We start from the raw sequence: 26,038 nt of genomic DNA, 5'->3' as shown, positions 1-26,038 counted from the left end.
CAGTGAGGTCACAGTCGATTAATCCCGCCCACTCTCCTCCTCGCCCCTCCCCTCCCCTATCCTTTCCTTTGGGGGGGGCGGAGCAGAGGCGATGATTGACAGGCAAAATCCCTCACCAGCGACACCCGCAGGCAAAGATTTATTTTTTCATTGCAGTTGAAAAGGCTTTAGAAATGTGAGAGAAAAACACCTGCCATGGATCAATGGAGTGGATTTTTTTGTTAAAACTTTCTATACACGTTTGAAGGACCATGACAAAGACTTTTAATGTTTGGTAAAACTGAACGTCATGAAACCTTTAAGTTTTGTCATAGCGGCCATGTTGGAATTCAAAATGGAGGCAAACCCTTTAGAACTCTTGGATCCAGCAATTTTTGAATTCAGCGCACAAAAATACCTCAAGTTCAAGTTCCAAAATTTCACACTTTCTGCCAGAAGTGAACAACTTTTTCACATATTTCCCTGACTACTAGGTTTGAAGGCTGTATTAAAATCTAGTTTTAAAAAATGGACTGAATTGTTTTAAAATAATTTTTAACACAAATGTTCTCTCATGGGGCCATGATGGGGGTCCCTGGCTGGCTGGCACAAAATCTTTTCAGATGGGGGCTTCCTCACTCCTTCCTTGACATGAAAATGTTTGAGAACCCTGCAGCTACTTCAGCCTGTCTGGCTGAGGGACTGTAACCTACTTTTATGGAGGAAATGCTCGTGGATAGAGCTACTGCATTGTCGTGCACTACAATTCAATCTACATTAATAAAATATGATTCTTGCCTCTGTGAGATACAGGCTGAGAGAGAGAGAGAGAGAGAGAGAGAGAGAGAGAGAGAGAGAGAGAGAGACATTGCATCTGTCTGATGTTGTTGGCACAAACGGTCTCTTATGAGGCGGGCCGATTACCATTCCGAGCACAGCACCTCTGTGGTCACCCGCGAAATGGAGCCGGGTCGGCGGCAGTGAGGGGTTGACAGTAGTCCGCGACTTGTGTGACGCCCTGACAGGGGGCAGCGAGGGTGGGGGGGGCAGTCAGTCAGAGCAGGGGGGAGTGAAAGCCAGCAACCCTTCAGTCACTCTGGATTAACTCGCACACTGAGCCTGCGTCACCGGGAGAAAAAAAAAACCTTGTGAAAGCGATACGAACATCTGGCCGCGGCAGCTGTAACGCGATCTGAATTCAATTCAACACAACGAGCAGGCCAAGTCAGTCAGATCAGCGCCCGTCGCTCTCCAAAGGCGTTTTCTCCACTAAAAAGGTGCATGCGGGCGAATGCGCAGTAGAGGCATCATATAATCCCGCACCGCTGCAGCCTCAAAGAGATAGCGGGACCCTTCGGGTTTTAAGAAGCTAGATTTCTTTCTTCTTTTTTTCCCTTTTTTTTAAATTTTATCTCCACCAATATTTGCCAGTGGGAGGCATTGGGATTTTTCCTTTATCTGCCAGTCATGGATTTACAGAAGGACATAGGAGGCAGCAGCATCAGCATCACCCGTTATTTTCGGGACACCTGAATAGTCTCAGAGACCCACAACACACACACACACACACACACACACACACACACACACACACACACACACACACACACACACACACACACACACACACACACACACACACACACTGACACACACGCATCGGTTCTGTTTTCAGCATGCTCGGCCGATCATAGCCTTGCCGTGGAGAAAACAGGCTCTATATACATCATCCTCCCTCTGTTCAACTGGGTTGATGTCCCACCATCTGCAAGGTAAATTACACCTCTTTTATCGGGCTATAAATGCTGGGTATTCTGAACTCTTTTGGGGAATCTTGCCTTTCAAGAAGTGCATGATGGGTTACTGATCGGCTCCGGACCCATTACAAAAAAATATTAACAATAATTTCCCCCAAGACAGAGGTTATGAGCATAGGGGTAGTATAGGCTATAAGCCACCAAGCCTATAGGACCTATACCTACCGCAAGGTCAAAAACAATATCTCCTCATTTTCTAAATAACGCAGTCTGATAGCAATTTTATTTTTAGAATCCACTCGGCTGAATATGAATATGCTGCTGCTGTGTTTTTTTTTCTTCCCTTTTCTCTCCCTACAGGTGAAACTGAGAATGTCTAATGTATCCATTATGTGGTTGACTGATCGGATGCATGCAGGATTACATTGATTTCAGATATGGAGTGTATTTTGTGTTCTGTAATGTTTCTCCCCCTATATTTTCAGCCCCAAAGAACAACCACAAACCCCCATCTGAAAATATTTTGTGCCAGGGAAAATTACCTTTTTTTTCTTCCCCCTTTAAAAAAATAAATAATAGCAGATCTACAAGCTCACAAACGCCCAGGGATGTCACACGTTGTGAGCTTGTAGATCTGTTATTTTCTTCTAGTAGATCTGCTATATTCAAAAAATGTTGTAGCCTGGTGTGATATAAGGTGTGCCCTGGTTAAACCAAGATTTAAATGCAAATGAGGCGTCAATCATTCACTTTGTAAGACGCGATAAAGTCTTAAATTAGCCTTAAGTGGCGAAAGTAATTATTGGGTAAGTATGTTTCAGGCAGTAAAAATACAGTGACAGATTGATGCAAAACCTCGTGAAAATAATGTCCAGGTGATTTGTAAACGGTGGGGTGTGTAATGATGATCCTCTTTTTTATATGTCGAGTGTTAGTTATCATATATCTTATTATTCATGAGTGCCTCAGGCATCGTTGTGTAGCTGCTTCACCATTGAAACCAGGCCCACGCCTCATTTTACTGCCTCTGTTTGCTCTTATACTGCTATGTTAATATACTCGATGCTGCTGTCTTTGCACTGATCTATATATAAAAAGTGATGTATGATTCTAGTGAACCATGCAGACTGCTGGCTCCAATGCTAGAGAGCTCATTGACCCAATTTATGCTCAGAACCACAAAAGGAGGTTTTCTCTTTCGTAGCCTACTGTTCTTTTTTTTAATGGTTCTCATTGAGATATTTCAAACGCAGCAGAATTGCAAGAAAAGTGAATCTGTGTTTATCTGCATATTCAGCAAACATGAAGACATGGGCCCACTCACACACGCACACGCACACGCACACGCTCACACTCACACTCACACACACACACACACACACACACACACACACACACACACACACACACACACACACACACACACACACACTCACACTCGCACACACACACACACACGCACGCACGCACGCACGCACACACACCTGCGCGCGCACACATACACCTGCGCACACACACACACACACACACACACACACACACACACACACTCGCACACACACACACACGCACGCACGCACACACACACACCTGTGCGCGCGCACGCACGCACGCACACACGCACGCACGCACGCACACACACACACACACACACACCTGCGCGCGCACACATACACACACACACACACACACACACACACACACACACACACACACACACACAGTGTTGCTGTGATGTAGAAACAGGGCAGTTCTCAGTGGTTGGTTGCCAGAAAAGGGAAATGGGATAAGGTACAGACAGAGACTAATACATTTCTCTCAGCCTATAACCTAATTTCCCCCCACATTTAGATAGCAATCTGGTGTTCATTTATAGCTTATATGGACATAATTCTGTGCTAAAATGAAACGGTAGCAGCTAAAACAGTCAGGAATCCATTAACCAGACGGTTCTCCCAGAGCCTTATTTTTTTACAATCTCCTCTGTCTCTGTCTCCAACAGAGATGCATGGGGAAAAGATGAATTTCTGCATGTTTCTACAGAATGCAGAGTGAGAGAGTGAGAGATATAAAACGAACTGACAGGTCTGAAAATGTATTCATGCCAGTGACACCACATCTGCGTGAAGAAAGAATGTTTGTCGATAAGATGAAAAGTGCTCTTTTAGAGTGTTGTACAGCACAGCACCCTGCCCATTCAGAATCATCCCACACAAAGGCACTGTGTGCTCCTGTGCAAGTACACTAAAGGTTCAAAAATCAATGTCGAGTATTTGTGTTTGTTTGGTCTAGAGAGACAGTGTTGTCTAAAGCGGTGGTTCACGGGAGCGTGGTCCCGGGGACCTCCAGGGGTCCTTGAAAGGGTTCTCCCAGCTACTTGTTGACAGTTAGGAAATAGGAACCAAATGGACCCTTACAGGACTTTAGGGTGTACAAATGGAAACAAATGGACCCGTACAGGTCCATTTGGTTCCATTTGTACACTCTCTGAGTCATGGGGGTTCATGGCCTAATGCATAGGGGGTGGGGGGTGGGGGAGGGGGGGTCGGTCCTTTAAATGAAAAAGTTTGAGAACCATGTTTAATGAATAATGTTTGCTCCAGTAGTACATTACTATTGGACAGACTAATGTTTGCCTTCTGCAGCCACAGCAGAGCCAACCTGCCAGGATTACAGCTGTGAATTTTCCTCTGATACTGCGTGAGGGAAACACTTGGATCTACAAGGGGGAGTTGTAAATGCTGATGAACAGCACTTCTATTGATGCAGTGGGGTCTGCTTAGTATGCTATCCCCTGATACGCACAAACACACACATATACACACACACACACACGGATGCAAACACACATCCACCTGTCCTGCGTGCACACACGCACACGGACGCACGCGCATGCACGCACACGAGCGCACACGCACACACACTTGCCCAATCGAAACGGAAAAATAAATTAAACCACAGCAGAGGAGCCCATTTGCCCACTGCTGGGTGTGTTTCCTTTTCATCCATGTGGAACACGGGAGGGACATAATCATTGACTCGTTCAATCTCAACATTTAATACATCCAGAATTAGCCGAGTATAAACTCTCCTCCCCTCATTTTCTCAGCGCTATAGAATTATATAGTCAGCCATAAATGGTGGGATGAGTCTGCACTGGCTCCCAGCCTAAACCTCCGACATTAGCTCTTATCCCTAAAACCAAGCCGTTAATGTGTTGTTGTTTCTTTCCAGACAATTGTCACCGTCGTAAATAAGCTCTTCTGAAAATGAACTGCTGATTGCATCTCGGGGCCCAAAGTGACGTTTTGCTGTGTTGCCATGGTATCCAGGCTGTTACGTTACCCAGGATGGAGCTATCGCATTCTAACACGGGCAGATGAATTGGGCAGACACTGACGCTCGAATGTTATACTTCGGTTGCGTGCCAGTATCGCATGCTGGAAAACATCAGCTCACAGCATGTCGCGATGTGGCGCGTTGTAAGCTTGTAGATCTGATATTTAGTTTGGGGGAAAGGGCATCACATCAGCACATAAGCCACCGACGTTGAAACACAAACACAGATGTGTTGGTGGGTGGGTGGCACTGGGCGGGGGTGGCCTGCCCCATAAATGCATCAGTATTTGAGCAGGATGTTTGGATCCAGGCTTACGAGAGCATTTATCAGACACAATAGAATTTTCCTGCCTGGGACCAGGCGTCCACTCCAGTGGACGCCTGGTCCATTTGGCCTCGTAAAGTGGCCAGGTTTGAGTAGCCGTTCTGTCGATACAGTTTTTTGCCTCAGCGGATATAACAACTGCTCTGCCTCCCCCGGTCAACACAACAACAAAAAAGCCTGCACAGCCTGTTAGCCTGTCAGCCATTTAACTCTGAGAGCATACAACTGGTCCCCTTTTCGGGTCCTTTTGTACGCTCTCAAAAATGGGGTTAAATTAACCCCTCAGGATTTTACAGGGTGCTTTTGGCAGAAGCAGACCCCCGGCTGCTTTCTCTGGGCAAACCCAGGTGAGACAGTGTGCCATCATGTGCCATTTTGCAGCCCTGTGTGCAGGCATAGTACTAAGCAGGCCTCATCTCAGTACCTTTCCTCTCTCTCTCACACAGGGCTGCTTTTCCTTGATTCACTGCCCAAAACTCGTGGATTGCAGAGGCTTTCCTCGCATGAGTCCCGGCATAAGTTAGACCATCTGAAAACATATCCCGCATGACCTCATCGTGTGCGATTGGCATGCGGCGTTGATGCTGCATAAGGCTTTTCTTGGCGAATGCCACCCCAGGGAGAGCATAGATATCCTCTCTCCTACAGACAGTATGCTGCTTACCTACCTACCGCTGATGCTACTGCTGCGCATGAATGTCTGTCTCCATAGCTGGGGGTTGTTGTGGAGCGAGCTTACCTCTATTAGGCACCATTCCACCCACGGGTGTGTGCATGCGTGTGGGTGGGTGCTGTCAGTCTGTCCTCTAAGGTAGAGAGAGGATCTTTCTCAGAGGTAGCAGAGGAAGAACCAACTGACTGGCTGAGAAGTGGATTATCACTAATGTGTGTCAGTACAGTATAACCGTTTCCCCTGGTTAATCATGGCTCTCAGTTATTTTAAATCAAAGCTTGTCTGTTTGCCGCTGGCTTTTACTGAAGTTTTGATCAATTCTTTGTGCAGCGCTGTAACTTAATTCGCACAGTTTTATTTGAGCTTATGCCTATTTTCTATTCTCTTAACTCTCATTATAATTTTTTTAAAATTGTATTCCAATGGCGTTTTACAAGGTTTCTTTTGCACATCGGGTGTTTTGTGTGAAGCACTTTGGGTTCCCTTGAAATGTGCAATAGAGCTACAAATAAACTTATCTTGTTGCCTTCCCTTTCTGACTCTGAATTAACAGAGTAGCCGCCCAGCCTGTAGGTCTTGCAGGGTGGGTAGGCTGTTAAAAATCATTAACCTACGATGTAGCTTAATCATTTTTCTGAGGGTCTCTGTGTGTGTCCATGTGTGTCCATGTGTGTGTGTGTGTGTGTGTGTGTGTGTGTGTGTGGGGCGTGGATGACATTTCAAGATGAAGTGTATGATTGATGAAGCCGCTGATTGATGATCTACTTATTTGTTCGTGCACTTGATGGGTGTGACATGTTATGCAAATCACAGTGGAACACCCCATGATTAAATGCAAATTAGGGAAGATGGCAACAGAAATGTCCTGCCACGCCTCAGCGGACACAGGGGGTTGTCCTTTTTGTCCTCAAAAATTTTTTTTGGCAGGGATTACCGTCGCGACCATTCTCTCCACGTCTGGCTGAGCTTTCACAGGTGAAAAAAGCCCTGTCTCCACAGAGTGAATCAATATCATGTCTTGGGCGCCATTCGAGCTGGGAAGTAGCAGGTCCTCTCCGCCTCATTGCACACCCAGAGGCCGTGCCATTCAGAGCAAAGCAGGAGGTGGTTGGCATACATTCACACAACCACAGACACGCACACAACCACAGACACGCACACACTCACACACACTTCGGCTTTCCACTACTTTCTCCCTAGAGTCTAGGGACTGCATGTATGTGTGTGTGTGTGTATCTGTGTGTGTGTGTGTGTGTATGTGTGTCTAGGGCCCACACACACACACACGCACACGCACGCACACACACACACACACACACACACACACACACACACACACACATGCATATTTATTCCTCCCATAGGCACAGAGACACACGCTCTTGTCACCCACCATGCATAGCATTTTGGTGTTGCGTGATGCTGAAGTCCTCTGCCATCTTCGAGCAGTGTCATCCTCAAGCAGTGCGTTTCTCCATGACGCTGCAGTCCATCTCTCTCACCGGCTTGCATCCGCTTCACTCTTGAGATCTTTCTGCTGCTGCCTTCTCTGATTACAAATCAACAGCGGAAGCCAAAAGCAGGGCACATGTGCTACTTTGGGGGGGAGGGGGAGGGGGGTGGACTTGCCCCTTGTAAAAAATGGGTCAGGAGAGACTAAGATGCATCACTGCTTGATCAGCGGTATTCATGGAAATGTCAGACACAGTGTGCTCTCTCCACCAGCATCACGCCTACTCTTTCCTATTACGGGCCATTTTTGGGGCGACCTCCTTAAGGCTTAAGGCTGCAATATATTTTATGCTGCCGTCAAAATGCAACTGTTGTCAGGCTCAGCGGACGTGACCGGGGCGTTGCTCCCTTTTAACATTGAAAGCAAGACCCCTCGTGGCAGCTTGTCCGTCACCTTGTGTCTGAGGGGGGAAACCTCATATGTCCGAAACTGTTACTTTTCAGGATTTAAATGAAAAAGTTGCAGATCTACAAGCTTGAAACGCGGCACGAAGCGACGCGTTGCGGATCTTCTACTTTTTATGCTTTTGTGTGACGCTGTAGTATGATCAAGTAGGGCGTTGATTTACGAAAAAACACAAAAAGTTTAAATACGGAGATAGGAGGTTTCTGCCCGACAGCAACGATATACTGTAAGATCCGCATTATAGCCCTTAGCACAGCTTTACGTTGGCCGGCTCTTTGCTGAGGCAAGGCTTCCATGTACTTATATGCCCCCCAAGACCTAGGATCATCCACAGAGGCATTACCACCAACGAACCACAGCGAGCTATAATCATAAATCAGCCATCCTGTTCTGTATTTAAAGGTTAGCCTTTGTATTCCTACTATAGCTGCAGGATTGGGGTCTCTTGTTCTTCCTCCACATGTGATTGGATCGGCCTTCTTTCCCCGCGTGCAGTAATGGAACACCCAGTGGACAAAATTAAATGGAATTTCATTGCAGAAGAGATAACGGCTAATGTCGAATGAGATCCCGCTGCATTGCATGGCTCACCTGCGGAGTTGTGCTGCGCTCTCTTAGTTTTATGACACGCTATATCCCCTGACAAGGTCTCAGGATTCATCAAATGGATCGCTCCTTATCCCCCATCTCAGTTGTGTCATAAGTAAGAGTAGGAGCAGAGAGAGCTGAGAGAAAATCAATAGCCAGGCATAGCACATCCTCGCTGAGGCAGCGGGGTCCAATCAACTCTTCCCACTGGCGATATGATCCTGGGAGACATCATTCTAATTCTGATGAGGGGATGGACTGCCAGTCTAGACTTTCATCCTGTACACAAACATAAAAGGACCGGCATTATCATATCAAAAGCGCAAAACAAAAGAATAAAAGCATCAGCAAAATGGGGGCCTAAAACGTATAATGTGCACAAAAACACACAGCCTTGCTCTTGGTGTTATTATATACTGTACACTGTAAGTATAACATTATTTTAATGTAGTCCTTTGTGGTTTGCTCAAATGTTGACTTGTTTTGCTCCCTAATATAGATTTTGGATGCACTGTGACTCTTAGTTCTGACGATGCCAAAACTGTCAAAACTATCTTACAAAACAGGACACAATGCAGTTTTGTGATGAATACTCTCAGCACAGGCTACAAAAAGTACAGAACAAATCTCATCACAAATTCCTTCACATTCCCCAACGGCTTTGCAAATGACATTTCTCTCTCTCTCTGCCTTTCTGTCTGTCTCTCTCTCTCTCTTTCCACTGATTCTGTTTAGGTCTATCAGCCTGACCAGACGACACCATGGAGTCCATTTTGGTGTATCTGATAGTCATCGGCGTGGCTGTGAAGGCCCACAAAGTCCAAGTCTGTCCCAAACGCTGCGTCTGCCAGATGCTCAACCCCAACCTGGCGACCCTGTGTGACAAAAAAGGGCTGCTCTTTGTGCCTCCAAACATCGACCGCCACACGGTGGAGATGCGCCTGGGGGACAACTTTGTGACCAGCATAAAGCGCAAGGACTTCGCCAACATGACCAAGCTGGTGGACCTGACCCTGTCGCGGAACACGATCGGCTCCATCTCGCCGCACGCCTTCAAGGACCTGGAGAACCTCCGCGCCCTCCACCTGGACAGCAACCGGCTGGCGCGCATCACCAACGACACCTTCAGCGGCATGTCCAAGCTGCACCACCTCATCCTCAACAACAACCAGCTGACCCACATCCACATCGGAGCGTTCAACGACCTGACGGCGCTGGAGGAGCTCGACCTCTCGTACAACAACCTGGAGAGCGCCCCGTGGGTGGCCATCCAGAGGATGCCCAGCCTCCACACGCTCAACCTGGACCACAACATGCTCAGCTACATCCCGGAGGGCACCTTCTCCGGCCTGCAGAAGCTCAAGAGGCTGGACGTCACGTCCAACAAGCTCCAGAAGCTCCCGCCGGACCCCGTGTTCCAGCGGGCGGGGGTCCTGGCCACGTCGGGGAGCATGGGGCCCTCGTCGTTCGCGCTGAGCTTCGGCGGAAACCCGCTGCGGTGCAACTGCGAGCTGCTGTGGCTGAGGCGGCTGAGGCGGGAGGACGACCTGGAGACCTGCGCCTCGCCGCAGCACCTGGCCGGGCGCTACTTCTGGACCGTGTCCGAGGAGGAGTTCCTGTGCGAGCCGCCTCTCATCACCAGGCACTCCCAGGTATTCAGATGTCAGAGTCATAGTCAGATTCTGATGATTTCACTGATCACAAAAAAAGGGCAATTCATTTGTAGCTTACCCAGTCCATACTGTATATACAACAACAACAACAAAAAACTCATATGCAAGGTACAGTAGTTATATGTCATATAGGCTCAGGCAACAGATCAATATACACAGGTCAGGAAACAATGAGTAAAGTAAAAGAAAGGGCTATATTAATGGAATTTAAATATATATATCATAGTTCATATAAATAACTGAGTTTAAGGAATGTAACATATTTTTAAATGACTAGGCCTAGGCTTGCTGTCGTGTTTAATAGCCTGATAGCTGAGTGAAGGACTTACTGGGGCGGCTTGTTCTCCTAAGAGGCACATTATAACGCCAGCCTGAGGCCGTTACAATGAATTCACTGTACAGAACATGGTCAGGTTCAGGTTGGCAAATAATTCCTTTTGCTTCTGGGGCCAGGTGTGACCTCAGCGTTGTGCGTGGGCTTATAGAGTGTGAGGCTATGCGGCGTGCTGATCACACCGCAGACGTTTGCCTCTGGCTTTTGGAGAAAATCCAGCCCATCTTGTCTTTATTATGACCATTACAAGATAAAGCCTGATTTGTATAGTCGTTGTAGATCTGCTATTTTCAGCACTGTTGTGTGGCGCAAATGGTAAAAAAGAAAAGAAAAATGTTTTGCACAAAATACCCCATGTTGGATTAACTCATTTAATCACATTGTGGCCGTACATATATTCAGAATACTATAAATGATTTCTCTGCTCGTTGTGGGAGAAATACTGGTAATTCTATGACGGATCATCTGTGAAGCGCTTGCCACACAGTGGGATCTTATGGTGATTTAACTCAGTGCTGCAGCATCCAAATGAAATGAAACGAACCCAAATCCTCGCTAAATAATCACAGCTGTATTGTCTCATTTACATTCAGAAGGCCTCCGACAGATAATTAGAGAAAATTAATTTCCATTAAGTCCATTGCATATACTCTCCCCGAAATTCTGTCGTGTTGATTATCATGCCTTCATAATCTGGGTAATTGTGATTATCATTATGATCAATTGCTGATTATATACTCATATCAACCAGTGCAGCTTTAAAACCCAACGATTTAGAAATATCGAAGCTTTAATTATAGTAGCTCAGTCATTGAGACTGACTTGCCCTCGGCAACAATTATGCTCACGGCACAATGTCTAACTTAACTTCACTGCAGTTTTTCGCACGTTTTAACACAACTGTATTTAGCCAAATACATGAACACCCATCAGGCATATTGTCTCTGTCGGGTGGAAACATTTCAGGAATCAAATTCAAAAACAGCAGAAGTAGTAGATCTACAAGCTCAAAGCGCGTTGCTTTGCGCTGCGTTTCAAGCTTGTAGATCTGCTACTTTTGATACTTTTGTGTGACTCTGTAGTATGATCAAGTAGGGCATTCATTTACGAAGAAAAAAATCCCCACAAAAAGTTTAAATGTGGAGATAAGAGGTTTCTGCCCCGGGCAACAACGATATAAGATATTGAAGTCAATTTCCAATTAAGCCAGACATGCCTAAAGTCCGGCCTGGGGGCCAATCGTGGTACGAGGGCAGATTTTATATGGCCCGCGGCTTCCTTTGTGAAATGTATTATTGATGGCTCGCCAGACAGAATTGTCATGTGAAATTCATACGACTTTTCTTTACATTAACCTGGGTAGACAGGCTTTTCTCAGTAGAATTTGCTTGTTCCTTGGTATTTTTTTATTGTATTTTAGATTTATTATTATCTATTTTTATTTCGATTTTTCACAACTGGTTATATTTGGCTGCACTGCCATTTTTTTGTCAAATTTGTTTTATTAAGAACAGATTATAAAATGTTATACAATTTGTACAATGTACATTCTTTTTCTATATATATATGAAAGACAGTCGACCACACCAATGGTGTCCTGTCCGTTAAGTGCTACTATTAACTATTACTAGTAACGAACGAGGGGCAGCCAAACCTTACCAAATTGTGTCTCTTTATTTTTTTAGGAGTAGCTTATTCTCTCAAGGTGAAGTGTACTAGTCATTTCATTGAGCCAATGTTTAAATGCAGGAAATCAAACCATATGCGAGAAGTTGTCGCTGGTCAAAAGGCTGCACTGCCATTTTAACAAAAGACTATTTATTGGACTAAATATAATAGCAATTAGCAATGCAGTGCATGTGAAAAAAGGCTGAGTTGTTGTTTGTTCACAGCACAGATGAATGGTTTACATTTGGCTACACTGCCAACAAAAGACTATTGATATTGTACTGTAGTTAAATAAAACTGTTGTGTATGTGACTTTGTTATGGTCCAAAGGTAGAGTATGACAGGAGATGCAGTTAGCCCTAAGGTATTTTCATATTGTCAAATATAGCCCTAGCCCTTGAAAAGGGGTTGGACACCCCTAATAATCCTTTTCTCAATTTAGCACATTGTACAATTGTGTGGATTTGTCCCGCTCAGTGATTCTCAACCTGTGGGTTGGGACCCCCAGGGGGGTCCCCAGATGTTTTGCTTGGTGTGCAACATTGTTTCCTCACTTAAACAGTAAACAAACCAACATACAGTATATGTGTATGCAGGGTATCTGCACATTTGTAAAGTGACAATTTAAGGACTTTTAAGACCTTTTCAATACCGCTAAAATAAAAAATAAAATAAAAAATAAGACCTTTACTGCGTGAAATTGTAAAACATTGACCAAATTGTTAAATATTACCTAAGAAAGAAGCAAACATTTTGAAAAAAGCCGATCTACATGCTCATAAGGCCTCACATTGCGAGGCCTTATGAGCATGTAGATCGGCTATTTTAAAAATTTGTATCTGTGGAACAGAGTCAAATAAAATGTAATGCCTCAACTCCTACAATTCCAAGTGCTTGTCAGTTCAAATATGATTATTTTGGGGGGTCGAGGCCTGAAAAGGTTGAGAACCACTGCTCTAACTAACTCATTGGTTCTCAAAGTGGGGTCCTTGGGGGGATACCAGGGGGGTCCGCAGCAAAAAGTTAGGTAAATAAAGCGTCACAATCATTTTAACCCCTTCATCCATATTTTATACTTTGGCTATTCATGAAAATGTGTGCAAATCTTTAAATATTTTTTTAAAAAAGACGAACATTTTGAACACAAATCTTTGCTTCATGGGGGTCCCTGACACAGCACATTTTCAGGTGGGGCTCCGCGGCCACATACATATCAATTTGGGGGTCCTTGGCACGAAAAAACTTGAGAACCACTGAACTAACTGGCTTACCTTGACCGCAGGAACTGCGAGCCCTGGAGGGCCAGAGTGTGACTCTCCGCTGTAAGGCCAGGGGGGACCCGGACCCCATCATCCACTGGATCGCCCCAGACGGACGCCTCATGTCCAACTCCTCCAGGGCCGTGGTGCACAGCGACGGAACCCTGGACATTCTCATCAGCACCGTCAAGGACTCTGGTAGGAGGGCAACAATTAACAAAAACAAACGAATCCATTTAATGGGTTATATTGAAATATTGAAATCTATCATTTTATAAAATAATTGACTGATAAATTATCCCCATTGTAGGCAAAAGGTTTTCCTAACCCAAAATATAAATACAAATAAAATTGTCGCATCTTTGCTATTCTCACTATTTCTACATATAAAATAACACTTTAAGTATAAAATAACGTCACGTGGTTAATCGATTTGTTGATACATGATTTTTTGTCTTAAAATATATATACTTTTTAAACGCTTCTCGATTATTCGATTAGTCGAAAAAGTAATTGATACAATAATCGCAAAGAAAATAATAGATAGTTGCAGCCCTAGACTCTGGTCTGTTTGCAGCTGTCTGTGATTGTCTTCCATTAACTGATCAGAATCAATTGTTTAGTTGTATTTAACGGTGGCTGGTGGTAGGGCTTACAGTAAGTACTTGGCTTCCTCAATTAATGGTAGGAGAGTGGGAGTGGACCGGCCCGCTGATTAAGACATTTGCAGTTCACAGTAGTTGTTCTTAACCTTGGTGCTCTTGGACCCTTGGTACTGCTCATTTTCTATCCTAGTTAATTAGTAGTTCCTGGTGTTGCAGGTCTATCTAGTCCAAGGTCAGATCTCTAGAACAATACAGGTGATTACAATTAATCTCCTGGTAGGATAGAAAACCAGTAAAACTTTGTTACAGCAATTAAAGGACGACTTCACCCATTTTCAACCTATCTTCATATAATTGGTCCTCACTAATGCTCATTATATTATGGTGCCATTTTTGTCTACCCTGTCTCAGAGGAGGGCTGTGACATCACCTACCAGTGACATCATCGTCGGGGAATCCAAGCTAATAGAAACTGCAGGCTTTCTATTCCTGGAAAGTTAGCACGCTATAATAGAAGCCATTGTTCTCGCATTAATAAAAATCTAAATACGCATTTTTTTATCTTGTTTGAAAACAAAAAAACCTGCCTAATGATGTTGTCACACGTAGTCAGGTTTATGAACTGTCCACAGCCCTACTCTGAGACACAGACCAAGTAGACAAAACATTTATGATTTTATCATGAGCATTAGTGAGGACCAATTATATGAAGATAGGTTGAAAATGGGTGAAGTCGTCCTTTAAGGTTGGAGTATTGTTTGCCTGTAGGCTGACACACTAAGTCACTGGTTCTCAACATGAGGTGTGGGGACCCCCAGGGGTCTTTTAGGAGTTACAGATCTGTACAAGGATCTGTTAGTTTTTAGACGCCAGGGTCATTGTTTACCTGATATCCTACAGTTCCAATGTACAGATTGTTATTTAGATAGCATATTGTTTAGACAGATGCTAGGTTCATGGTTTACCTGGTATCTTAGTTTCTTGAGGCACTACACTGCTCTCTCTTGCATGTATGTAATTATTTATCTTGCTATTAAGTCGCTTTGGATAAGACTGTCTTGCTAAATACCTACATTTTAAATTGTCAGGCTCTTTCACATGTGTGGCGTCCAACCCGGCCGGGGAGGCCCAGCAGACGATGGACCTGATCATCGCTAAACTCCCCCACATCACCAACAGCACCCTGGTAGAGCAGGAGCCCGATCCGGGATCGTCGGACATCGCCACCGTGACCAAGACCGGCGTGGAGGCCGGAGGGGTGCCTCTGGGCAACGCAAAGACCAGCCAGGAGAAGCGGGTGGTGATCGCCGAGGCTACCTCCACCTCCGCCCTGGTGAAGTTTAACTTCCAGAGGAGCATCCCTGGAATACGCATGTTCCAGATACAATACAACGGCACCTATGATGATTCACTTGTTTACAGGTAGGCAGTGTGAGAACCAAAGTGAGTCATGCTGGTCTGACATGAGGCCATGCTGAGGTTGTGAGGATCAAGCCTGTTTAAAAAAAATGTAGGCCGGTACAGACAAGATTTGAACTTCATAGTCATAAACTTCTGAAATTTGGAGTGGGCATATGGATGCTTCGTATTACAGGCGTAAGTCATTATGACCTCAGTTTTTCCTTCATAGGATACAGTTAACTGTTGACTTAAACCCCATATACTTTGTTGACCGGGGTCCCCCTCCTTATTTTTTACTCTACACCAAATCTCTTCCTCGAAAATAGCCGATCTACATGTTCACGGCGCATTCTAAGCTTGTAGATTGGCTATTTTTGCCGAATGTTTGCCTATTTTTGCCAAACAAGACAAGACAAAATAATGGGCGTACGGCGAGATCACCGCAACTTTCAGCATTTATCAATATATCCTGACTTTGTCGTCAGCGTACGGCCCGCTCAGATCTCACATCAGTTCGGAGGCAGTTGTTGACTTTGGCTGCACCCGTTTGTTCCATCCTAGACCTGCGGAGCAGCATTGTCTGACCGTCTGACAGGCATCTGGACACATGTATCCACTCACAACGCGTCAATGCGACGCGTTGTGAGCTTGTAGATCTGCTATTTTCAAAATTTACGAGCGCTTATGCGAGAAGGAAGCCTTCATCCATTAATGTTCTCTCCAGGCTATCTCTCATTAACGCAGTCTCACTGAGAAATGGGAATAGCCTAAATGACTGATTTATTTTAGTGTGACTCGAACACTGCTCGGTATGGGTTAAATAAATGAATATACAAACGTATTCCATTCATGGCGATGTAGTATCATAATCTGTCATTCATGTAAGCTACTAGCCTATTTGATTGACAAAGATTGTACCGTTACGCAGTTGGGCTTGCAAGTAGGTGCGTGTGTGTGTGTGTGTGTGTGTGTGTGTGTGTGTGTGTGTGTGTGTGTGTGTGTGTGTGTGTGTGTGTGGGTGTGCGCGCGTCTGCGTGTGTGTGTGTGTGTGTGTGTGTGTGTGTGTGTGTGTGTGTGTGTGTGCGTGTGTGCCGGCGAAACTCTTCCTTATTGGCTTTCCATGCTTTGTTTAGTCGTATTCTGGTTCTTCATGTCGTAAAATCGGGGCGTTTCGAGAATATTTAAGGGCGTGTTATTTAAATGACGCTCGTTTTCAGACGTCAGATTTATCAAAGCTCCGACCAAATGTACGCTAGGATTGGCTGTATAGGATCGCTTGATAAATGTCACTTGGACTTTGGCGTAAGGCGAAATATAGGGAAAAATATAAGCCATTGATAAATGAGGGCCCATGTGATTAAATCCCTCTGGGAAGAAACTGGGATTCTGCACAACCTGGACCTGTCAAAATGACTATTTTAACATGCTGTAGCAGATGTCTTGGTATTTGACTTACAATCCCCACACGTGTGATAAGAAGATGAAGGACAAGTCAAAGCCAGAATTTCACAGAAAGCGTCAAAGCCTCCACATGGGCCCGTTTGAGAAAACTGTCGTAGACAGCATTCTTTCATCTCCACCTTATTTCTCTCCGTATTATTTGGAGCTTATCTCTGATGGGATAAGATCGGCGCGCACACACACTTTCATCCAGATGGACCTTGAGTCAACAACACAACGTGGGCGACCAAGTAGACACATTAGAGAATCGGGCCTGTGAACCGGGCGTGTGGTGAACAAATACGCGTGTCCTGAGTCGCAAGCCTTTTAATCATCAGTAGACAACTGGAAGTTGGAGCAAATAAATCTAAATCGTCGCTGTCGGGTGGAAACCTTGTGTGTCAAAAACGGTTACTTTCCAGAAAATGGAGAAAAGAGCCTGTGTTCCAATGGATCCAATGTAGTTATTACTTTAGTCACACGATCTTAGACTTTACCACCTTCACAAAAAAAGCAAAAATAGCAGATCTACAAGCTTACAACACGTCGCATCTCTGTGGTGTGAACTTGTAGATCAGCTATTTTTGCTACTTTTGTGAGACATTGTAGTACGAGGAAGTAGTAGGGCATTAAAAAAAAAAACATAAAAAGTTGAAATATGGAGAGATATACAAGGTTACTGCCCGACAGCAACGGAATGTCACAAGAGATCATTACACTGATGAGTGTTAAATGGCCCCGTGAGAGACTGATGATTGTCACGTCATTTCATCCCAACAAAACATTAAGCTGCTTAATCTGATTTGTTTCAGTCTGCTGTCATCTAACTCTTTGCAATGCCTAACAGAGTTAGCGATAGGCGCTGCTGGGCAATACAACCTCAAACTTACTTTGGAAAATCAGGGGGGCTTTAGTTGAAGCGTGCCCAATTACTTACCCTGGCGCTTTGCCCGCCACAGAACTCTGGTCGGTCAGAGAGCATGCAGGACTCAGAGATGACTCTGTGATGGCATTTTAGGGGTTTTTATATGATGTTGCACAAACATGTCGTTTTATGACCACATAAAACAACATACAATATTCATACAAACGACGAGTGTCAGTTGTTGTTTGTATGAATATTGTATGTTGTTTTATGTTGTGATGTTTTATGTGGACCCCAGGAAGACTAGTGACCATGGCAGCAGAAGCTAATGGGGATCCGAATAAAGAATAAACAGATATGGATGAATGATTGAATGAATGGTATTTCGTCAGGAACGCATCCTGCATGTATGTTTGTCTGTGTGTTTGTCTGTACAATGTGGCTGCACATCAACTGGGGTCCTTCTTCAACTACGAGCGCCCAAACAGAAGCCTAAACTAAAATGGAAGATGGGAAAAAACAAGAGGGTGCCAAAACTTAAGCCTGTACTGAAACAAAATAAGGCAAAATAATCATGGCTGTGGGGAATTTCGTACACTTACGTACATTATATCAAAGGGTGCATTAGGTAGCTCTGACCAGTTGTGCCTTCTACAACTGTCAATACTGTAGGTGGGGAGAGAGAAACCTCTGATCTGAAGTCATTCTTATAGAGTATACTCTCATTGGGTTACCTTCTAGCTGAAATGATAGTTAGATTAACAACTTTAAACCTGGCTTCCCTATTTTGAGCATGTCATATTCAAAACGTCTCAGTAATAGCACATGTGTCGCATCACATTTTCGAAATAGGGCTTAAGTGGTTCAACTGTTCCTCATTTTGCTGGGACCCCGTGGGAACCCCCTCAAGGACCCCTGGGGGCCCCCAAACCCCACTTGAGATCCACTGCTGTACAGATAGATACTGTATATTATACAGTATCTATCAGATTATATCCATTAAAGAGAACCTGACATATTGAACAGAAGTTTACAATACCACCAGCTCAGACGCCTTGTGGCTAGAGTGTCCACCCTGAGATATAGGGAGGTCAGGGTTCCATTCCCCGGCCGGGTTTTACCAAATATTGTAAAAATGGCACCTAATCCTTCCCTGCTTGGCACTCAGTATCAAGGGTTGGATGGATTGGGGGGGGTAAGTCCCTAAGACATACTAGCGCCATGTCCAGCCTCACGCTACAGAGATAGGCTCCTGCCCTATGGGCCATATGGCGTGGCAAGGCTTATTTTTATATATTTGTCTCCGCCAGGCCGAAGGCATGGAGGAGAGTATGTTTTACCCTCCGTCCGTCCGTGTGTGTGTGTGTGTGTCCGTCTGTCACCAGCTATGATTGGCTAGCGAGACACATGATGACATGATGACATCACTCATATCATACCTACCTGACCTGGCGGAGACCTGTGCTCCGAGGAGCACATTTTCGAGTTTTAATATTATTTTTGGGGCTTTTATGCCTTTATGGATAGGACAGTAGACTGACATGAAATGGGGAGAGAGATGGAGAGTGACATGTAGCAAACCTGCGACCCGCTGTCAGGCTACATTGAGCCTTGGTGCCTGGACCGCTACGCCAGTGGTCCAGGCCGGCAAGGCACATTTTTACAATACCATTGTGTTGTTGTTTTTTTACAGGATGATACCCCCGACCAGTAAGAACATCATGGTTAACAACCTGGCAGCAGGGACCCAGTATGACCTGTGTGTGTTGGCCATCTACGATGACCAGGTGACCTCGCTGACGGCCACCAGGGTGGTGGGGTGTATCCACTTCACCACTGAGCCCCAGTACCTTCGCTGCCACTTCATGCAGTCCCAGTTCCTCGGCGGCACCATCGTGGTCATTATCGGAGGGATCATAGTGGCCTCTGTGCTCGCCTTCATCATCTTCCTCATAGTGCGCTACCGGGTCTGCAACCAAGGAGAGGTCGATAAGGTCAGACGTTCTTTCCAAGGTCTCTACTAGGGGTGTTGGGGAAAAAAAAATCAATTTTGCTGGTCAAAGTTACTGGAGTTCTTACTGTATGGTGTGTGTGATATGAAATGCAAGCTTATACCATAATCAATGTAAACATTGACATGTCTTATATATTATATACATTATATGCATATTCAAGGGCTTTAGGGGGGAACAAAACTAACTACAGTCACTTTCACTTCAGCACAGCAGAGGTGAGGTGTGTGTCCAGTTGACACTCGTTAATGTTACTTGCATCAAGGCAATGAATTATGTTGTTTCTGCATCAAATAGAACTACACCTAATCTAAAGATACCATCAAAGCCAAGAATTTGAGCAAGCGACCCTCTCTGGTATTATATAATTCTTTGTTTGAGCTGTTGGATATAACTGTTACACTTGGTTGTTAAAGTCCAGATGACAACAATATGGCTGTTGTGAATTAAAATGGATAAAACTGATTGGGAATCATTTTGAAATGAGAATCGATTTTTAATCGAAATCGTGGCCCCAAGAATCAGAATCAAATCAAATCGTGAGATAGCAGAAGATTCGATGTGTGTCCACAGAAAACTGGCAGCCCGTCTGCCATGTATTTCTATGGTAAAGACACGCTGCAGCGCTCGTCTTCCCAGTGCCCGAGCATCGCGCTTCAACACTCTCGGCATCCAGTATTTTTTTGGTGGAGCGCTCTGGGCTCTTCAAGCAGAAAATAGTTCAACCTTTGGAGATGTGCAGCAGCGCTCCACCAGTGTCACATTTGATCAGTGGTTGAAAAAGTACTCAATTTCTTTACTTAAGTAAAAGTATTAATACTGCAATGTACTTGTTCGGGCCCGCACATCGGAGAAACTTAACTTCATCTAAGTCACTGATAAATCGCAAACCGAAACCGAAACTTAACTTTTTGGAGACCCAGAAAAACAAACACACAGCCACACTTGCCACTTGCCAATTGTATATATAGATGTATTAAAATCTTTTGAAAATAGGCAAAGTTTAAATAGAGCTGAAGTGGTTAATGTATGTTTTGTCAAAATAATCCAAATCTACAAAGTAACTATTAACTAAAGTTTTAAAATAGTTGTAGTGGAGTAAAAAGTACATTATTTGCCTCTGAGATGTAGTGGAGTAGAAGTAAAAGTATTGAAAATAGGAAATACTCCAGTAAAATAAAAGTACCTCAAAATTGTGCTTAAGTACAGTACTTGAGTAAATGTACTTGGATACTTTCCACCACTGCATTTGATGCAGTGCCCTATCAGTGTCACATTTGATCCTCCTGGCTGTGTCTAACAACCCGGTTATTTACGACCTGATGTCAACCATTGTTTCAGCTAGGCTATTTGTGCTAGTAGCACAGATGACACAATGTTTGAGCACAGCAATAGGTTCGAACAGTGCGGGAACCAGTAAACGCTCTGCGCGAGCGCTCTGGAGTCCGGACACGATGTCCAATTCTGTGGACACGACCCCTTCAACTTGTTGTTGAAAGGGTCAACTAAAAGTTGCTCACCTGTCCGCTTTCACACCTGTCTCTCCGTCCAATGATCTCACACCTGTCTCTCTGTCTTTCTCACACATTCTCTAGGCTCTAGAGATGGGCGACATTCGGTCCCTGAGCAGTGAGGGGCAGCTGCAGGGCTGTGGCCTCCCCAAGTCACTGTCCAAGCAGGTGTTGCGGCCAGAGAAGAACGACAAGGAACGTCTGCGCGTTGTCCTGCCTCCACCGGATCCCGCCAAGCAGCGACTCCCGGTGACGCCGGTCGGCACCAAGCCTTCCCTCCCCGACTGCACTGTCTCTACCTCCGCCGCCAGCCACAGCTGGCACCCGGCCTCCCCGAGCACCCCGAGGCCCAAATCCCGACGCTCCGAGGCCCAGGCAGACGTCGAGCTGGACAACATGAACCGCAATAACTCTTCCGAGGTTAAGATGGGCGTGGCCGTGGCGATGGCCATACCGGGACAAGCCGCCACATGGACTGCGGCTCGCAGGGCTCCGCCGCGTCCCCACCCGGCCCCCCGCCAATACATGACTGTGCCTGCAGGGGGCGTGAGGGTGAACCGCAGGCACTCCCTGAATGTGGACTCCTATAAGGAGCACTGCTATGTGGCCTACCCCAAACCCGGGGCCAGTTTGCGCTCCAAGCGGAGCCTGTCGATGAGTGGGGAGTTGCCCCAGCTTGAGGGCGTGACAAACATTCGCCGGGCCAGAGACAAGCTCTCCAAGTCTGAGTGGCTTCTGGAGAGCACTTTATGATTGGGATTTTACGGCCTAGTTTCTCTGGTTTTCTTCTATTGGATTTGTGGCCCATTGCGAAGGAGACAGGGATTTTATGCCTTTTTTTGAGTTTTCAAGCTCTCTATCGAGGGACCTCAAAGGTTTCTCACTTAACAGTATATCTGGGGGGAATGGGGAAGGGTATAGGCAGGTATACAGGGTTTATGGGCAAATGTTTGTCATTTGTTTTCTATCTTATAATCTATCAAAATCTTCTTTATAGCGACTTCGGATCGAACTCTAATGAAAGGCACAACAATGTATAAAGGAAGTACATGTAAAAAAAAATGAAAAAAGTTACATTGTGTAACATATAGCTCAAGACACCTGTATGTGTTCACATGGTATTGAATACAGTAACCTTGTCGGACATATTACTATATCAACGAGAGAAAGGGAAATCATTGTCAAGGGGTTGGGGTTATTATATCTCGTTCTCATTACTTAAAGCGATACAATCTTTGTAGACTTCGGACATGATTCTTGTCTCCAGCTCCGCAGACAGATGGTGACATGACTTCATTACCTTGACGGAGGTTTGGGGAAGATTATGGATGTGTTGCTCACCCCTAGAGGTGTTGGAACAGAATGTAGTAGATGGAACCCAATCGTTTCATCACGACACACCAGACACAGCACAAGGCGACGTCTATGGCACAAGTCGACTCAGCCTAATACTGCCCTACGGTTTGAATCGATACATTTTTATCATGTAATTACATAAGGACTCAACACTGATAGGATTGCTGTCATGGCTGATTTGAGAACAACAAATGAACTACGCCGTGGCAGGTGCAGGAAGCGATTGTGCGTGGCTGGAATCCAGAAGAAAGGCGAGTTACTGACTCATTTTCATATTTTTTACTGCTATGACAACACCAGGTCATGCCAATGACAACCATTGTAAATTAACTTGTCAATGTAAGAGATAAAGATAATCACATGAGTACAGGAGGACGTCAGCTCTTGATTTTGCTGTTGTTTCTGTTTGATGTTTACAAGTATAAATAAACAAGTGACAAATAGGGGACGGTATGTTTTTTCAAAGCGTGAAGTGCAGTACTTCAGCATTGCCTCGCATGCACTCAAATATTCATCCAGTTTGCCTTGGCCGTCACCTGTGCGTCCCCATGGGGCTCTGGCCTCTGATACATCCCTGCCCTGTGAGCCAATGTGCTTGTACAAAGGGAAGCACATGATAAAAAGAGGCCATGCTACTTATGCTAGGCTGTGGCTCAGGAGGTAGAGTGGCCGTTTGGGAACCGAACCGGTTCCCGGTTCGACCCCCGACTCTTCCTGGCTTTGTCCTGACATTGAGCAAGACACTGAACCCCTGACTGCTCCCAAATGAGGGTGGTTTCCGGCATGGTTACCCTCTGCGGTCGTTGTTGAATGTGTGTGAATGGGTGAGTGTACTGCACATTGCAAAGTGCTTCAGGAAAAGGCGCTATAGAAATGTAGACCATTTCAACAGGAATGTCCCTCTGCCCTCGGACTCCACGGGGGATACAGACTCTGCCACATGAAGGGTTAAAATAACATCCCCCACAAACAGATCTGCAATTACTGTAATGTCTCAGATAACGGGAACGTCAGGACATGGTATATACATTATCTACTGGAATACAAGCTGATCTGATCCCCTGTGTGAATGTGGAGGTCTGGTTCGTGCAAAGATTGATTTCCTTGCCTGTATTTTACTGGTACAGTGCGCCTACACAGTATGTCTCTTGCCTCTGAACTGGACCTTGAGAGATGCAGCATATTGGCTGGAGATTAACTTACAATACGGAATTAAACAGGGGAAACTTGTTGAGACGAGCCGCACATATGTCAGACATTAATTAATTACTGTCACGCAAACAGCCTGGGTCGGTGAGCTTTTATTTATTATTTCTTGCTCATTACGGGTGATTAAAATGCTGGCAAGCTTGGCCCGGGACCTTGATTCAGTCTCTGGTGGGTGCCAGGGGTGTATGTTAATAATAGATGCGTTTCTGGGGAAAGAGAGAGAGAGAGAGAGTGAGGGAAGGAGGTAAAGAGTGAGGAGGGGGCGAGAGTGGTAGATGGAAGGTTTTCGAAACGAATATGGAAAGGAGGGTAGGATGAAGGTGAGGCAGCGTGGTTAAGGAGAGCGGAGAGGTGGAGAGGGGAAATGAAAAATGAAAAAATGTAGAAGGAGAGACAGAGAGAGGACACAGGGAGCGGAGAGCCAGGGAGAACATAGGGTGAAAGAGAAATGGAACGAAGGAGACGGGAGAAAAGAGCATTCTTTGCAAGCCGCGCCGCATACAGCCTCGGGCTCGTTTAGAATTCAGTGCACGTGCACAAAGGGGCCGGGGGACGGGGCGGGGGAAAGAGGGGGGAAACAGACCTCCACTGGAGGTCTGACACGGACCCCTACGGCCAAACCAGGACCACATGCCTCCCCTCGCATCCTGCAACAAGCTCGCCTTCTCTCTCACCCCAGCCACCCCCCCCACCCCTGGATCTCCCTTGCTTCACCTTGCCAACTGACCCTTATCACCTAGCTCCAGCTTCCTCCAATTCTTCCTCAAGTCATCTAGAATTGCGCGCACACATGCACGCACACAGCCACACACGCATGCACAAACGCACTCACGCACGCACGCACGCACGCACGCACGCACGCACGCACGCACGCACGCACGCACGCACGCACGCACGCACGCACGCACGCACGCACGCACGCACGCACGCACGCACGCACGCACGCACGCACGCACGCACGCACGCACGCACGCACGCACGCACACACACACACACACACACACACACACACACACACACACACACACACACACACACACACACACACACACACACACACACACACACACACACACACACACACACACACACACACACACACACACACACACACACACACACACACACACACACACACACACACACACACACACACACACACACACACACACACACACACACACACACACACACACACACACACACACACACACACACACACACACACACACACACACACACACACACATATCCTGCCCAGGCAATTCCCAACCCCTGACCTCCACCCACTGGCCTCCACCAAGAAATCAGCTGCCAATCATGTGTCTGCTGACTGAGCCTGAGCTTCCGGGCTGGCCAGACGCCGTTCAAGCAGGGCTGGATCGACATGCTAGTCAAACGGCCAAGAGTGATTGTCAGGGATAATCTGAGCGGCTTTCTCCCTTCTCGGTAGGAGAATGAGCCACTAATCAATTTCCGCCAACTCAGTTGATTTTGTGCTGTCACTGCTAATGGACTTTTCCGTCTGTGTGAATTTCAGTCTGTCCCGATGACAGGTGCCATTGTGAACCACTTGAACCAGCGTGGTCACCGATGCAACAATCATCTCATTTTAGTGACAACCATGAGTTGGTGAGTCACAATGGAGTACCGATTTGTCCCATTCTGCTGTCGATCGTCTTGTATAAAGTCATCGCTGAGCCTGTCTCAACAAGCTGAAGAGGCCATTAGGAGCACTGTTAGGGGGCACTAATTGGGGGTTTAATTGTAGAAGACTAAGTTGATTCAACAAGTGGGTTTAGCACCTTTCCACCTCAGTGCGGCAATTTAGAATTCCACTATCTCTGTATGCCAGGCAGCACTAGGCTAGGCAGCTATAAGCATACATGACATTGTATCCCAATGCGGCAATATCCTTGAGAGTACATGTAGAAAATAGCCTCGGGTCAGATAGTGAGTATGAACAAAGTGCCATTGATACCCCTCCCATGGGGAAGACAGAGAAGGTGGAGATGGCGTGGTGTAAAATATGCACAGGCAATTCCAAAGACTATGCATTATTGAGAGGAGTAAATGGTTCCAGGACGAACGCGTCTCATTAATAGTGAATGTGATTACTGTTTCTG

At 45.7% G+C, this 26,038-nt stretch overlaps 2 protein-coding genes across 3 annotated transcripts in view; both read left to right on the top strand.

Annotated features, from left to right (window-relative positions):
* LOC308103590 (E3 ubiquitin-protein ligase pellino homolog 2-like) overlaps nt 1-14,492 on the top strand; it is a 243,242-nt gene extending 228,750 nt beyond the window's left edge. The window contains exon 8 of the transcript XR_013934756.1: nt 14,437-14,492. The gene's annotated coding sequence lies outside the window, so the exon portion shown is untranslated. The remainder of the gene's footprint in view (nt 1-14,436) is intronic.
* Nucleotides 1,698-23,033, top strand: lrfn5b (leucine rich repeat and fibronectin type III domain containing 5b; the record flags this gene model as incomplete). 2 transcript variants are annotated; one of them, XM_080453642.1, is made up of 6 exons in its annotated part: nt 1,698-1,751; nt 9,315-10,231; nt 13,537-13,711; nt 15,207-15,540; nt 19,518-19,818; nt 21,432-23,033. In XM_080453642.1, the coding sequence occupies exons 2-6, from the start codon at nt 9,341-9,343 to the stop codon at nt 22,098-22,100; spliced, it is 2,370 nt and encodes a 789-aa protein (XP_080309768.1). In that variant the 5' UTR covers nt 1,698-1,751; nt 9,315-9,340. The 2 variants fall into 2 exon arrangements, with proteins under 2 accessions (XP_080309768.1, XP_080309769.1); XM_080453643.1 differs by lacking the exons at nt 19,518-19,818; nt 21,432-23,033 and having other exon boundaries at nt 15,207-15,544.
* Between the last annotated feature and the right edge of the window lie 3,005 nt (nt 23,034-26,038).

The sequence above is a fragment of the Gymnoscopelus braueri genome, assembly GCF_963280865.1.
Source record: "Gymnoscopelus braueri genome assembly, chromosome: 16".
NCBI classification, from domain to species: Eukaryota; Metazoa; Chordata; class Actinopteri; order Myctophiformes; family Myctophidae; genus Gymnoscopelus; species Gymnoscopelus braueri.
The sequence above is the reverse complement of the archived record's forward strand: the minus strand, read 5'-3'. Positions and strand labels throughout refer to the sequence as shown.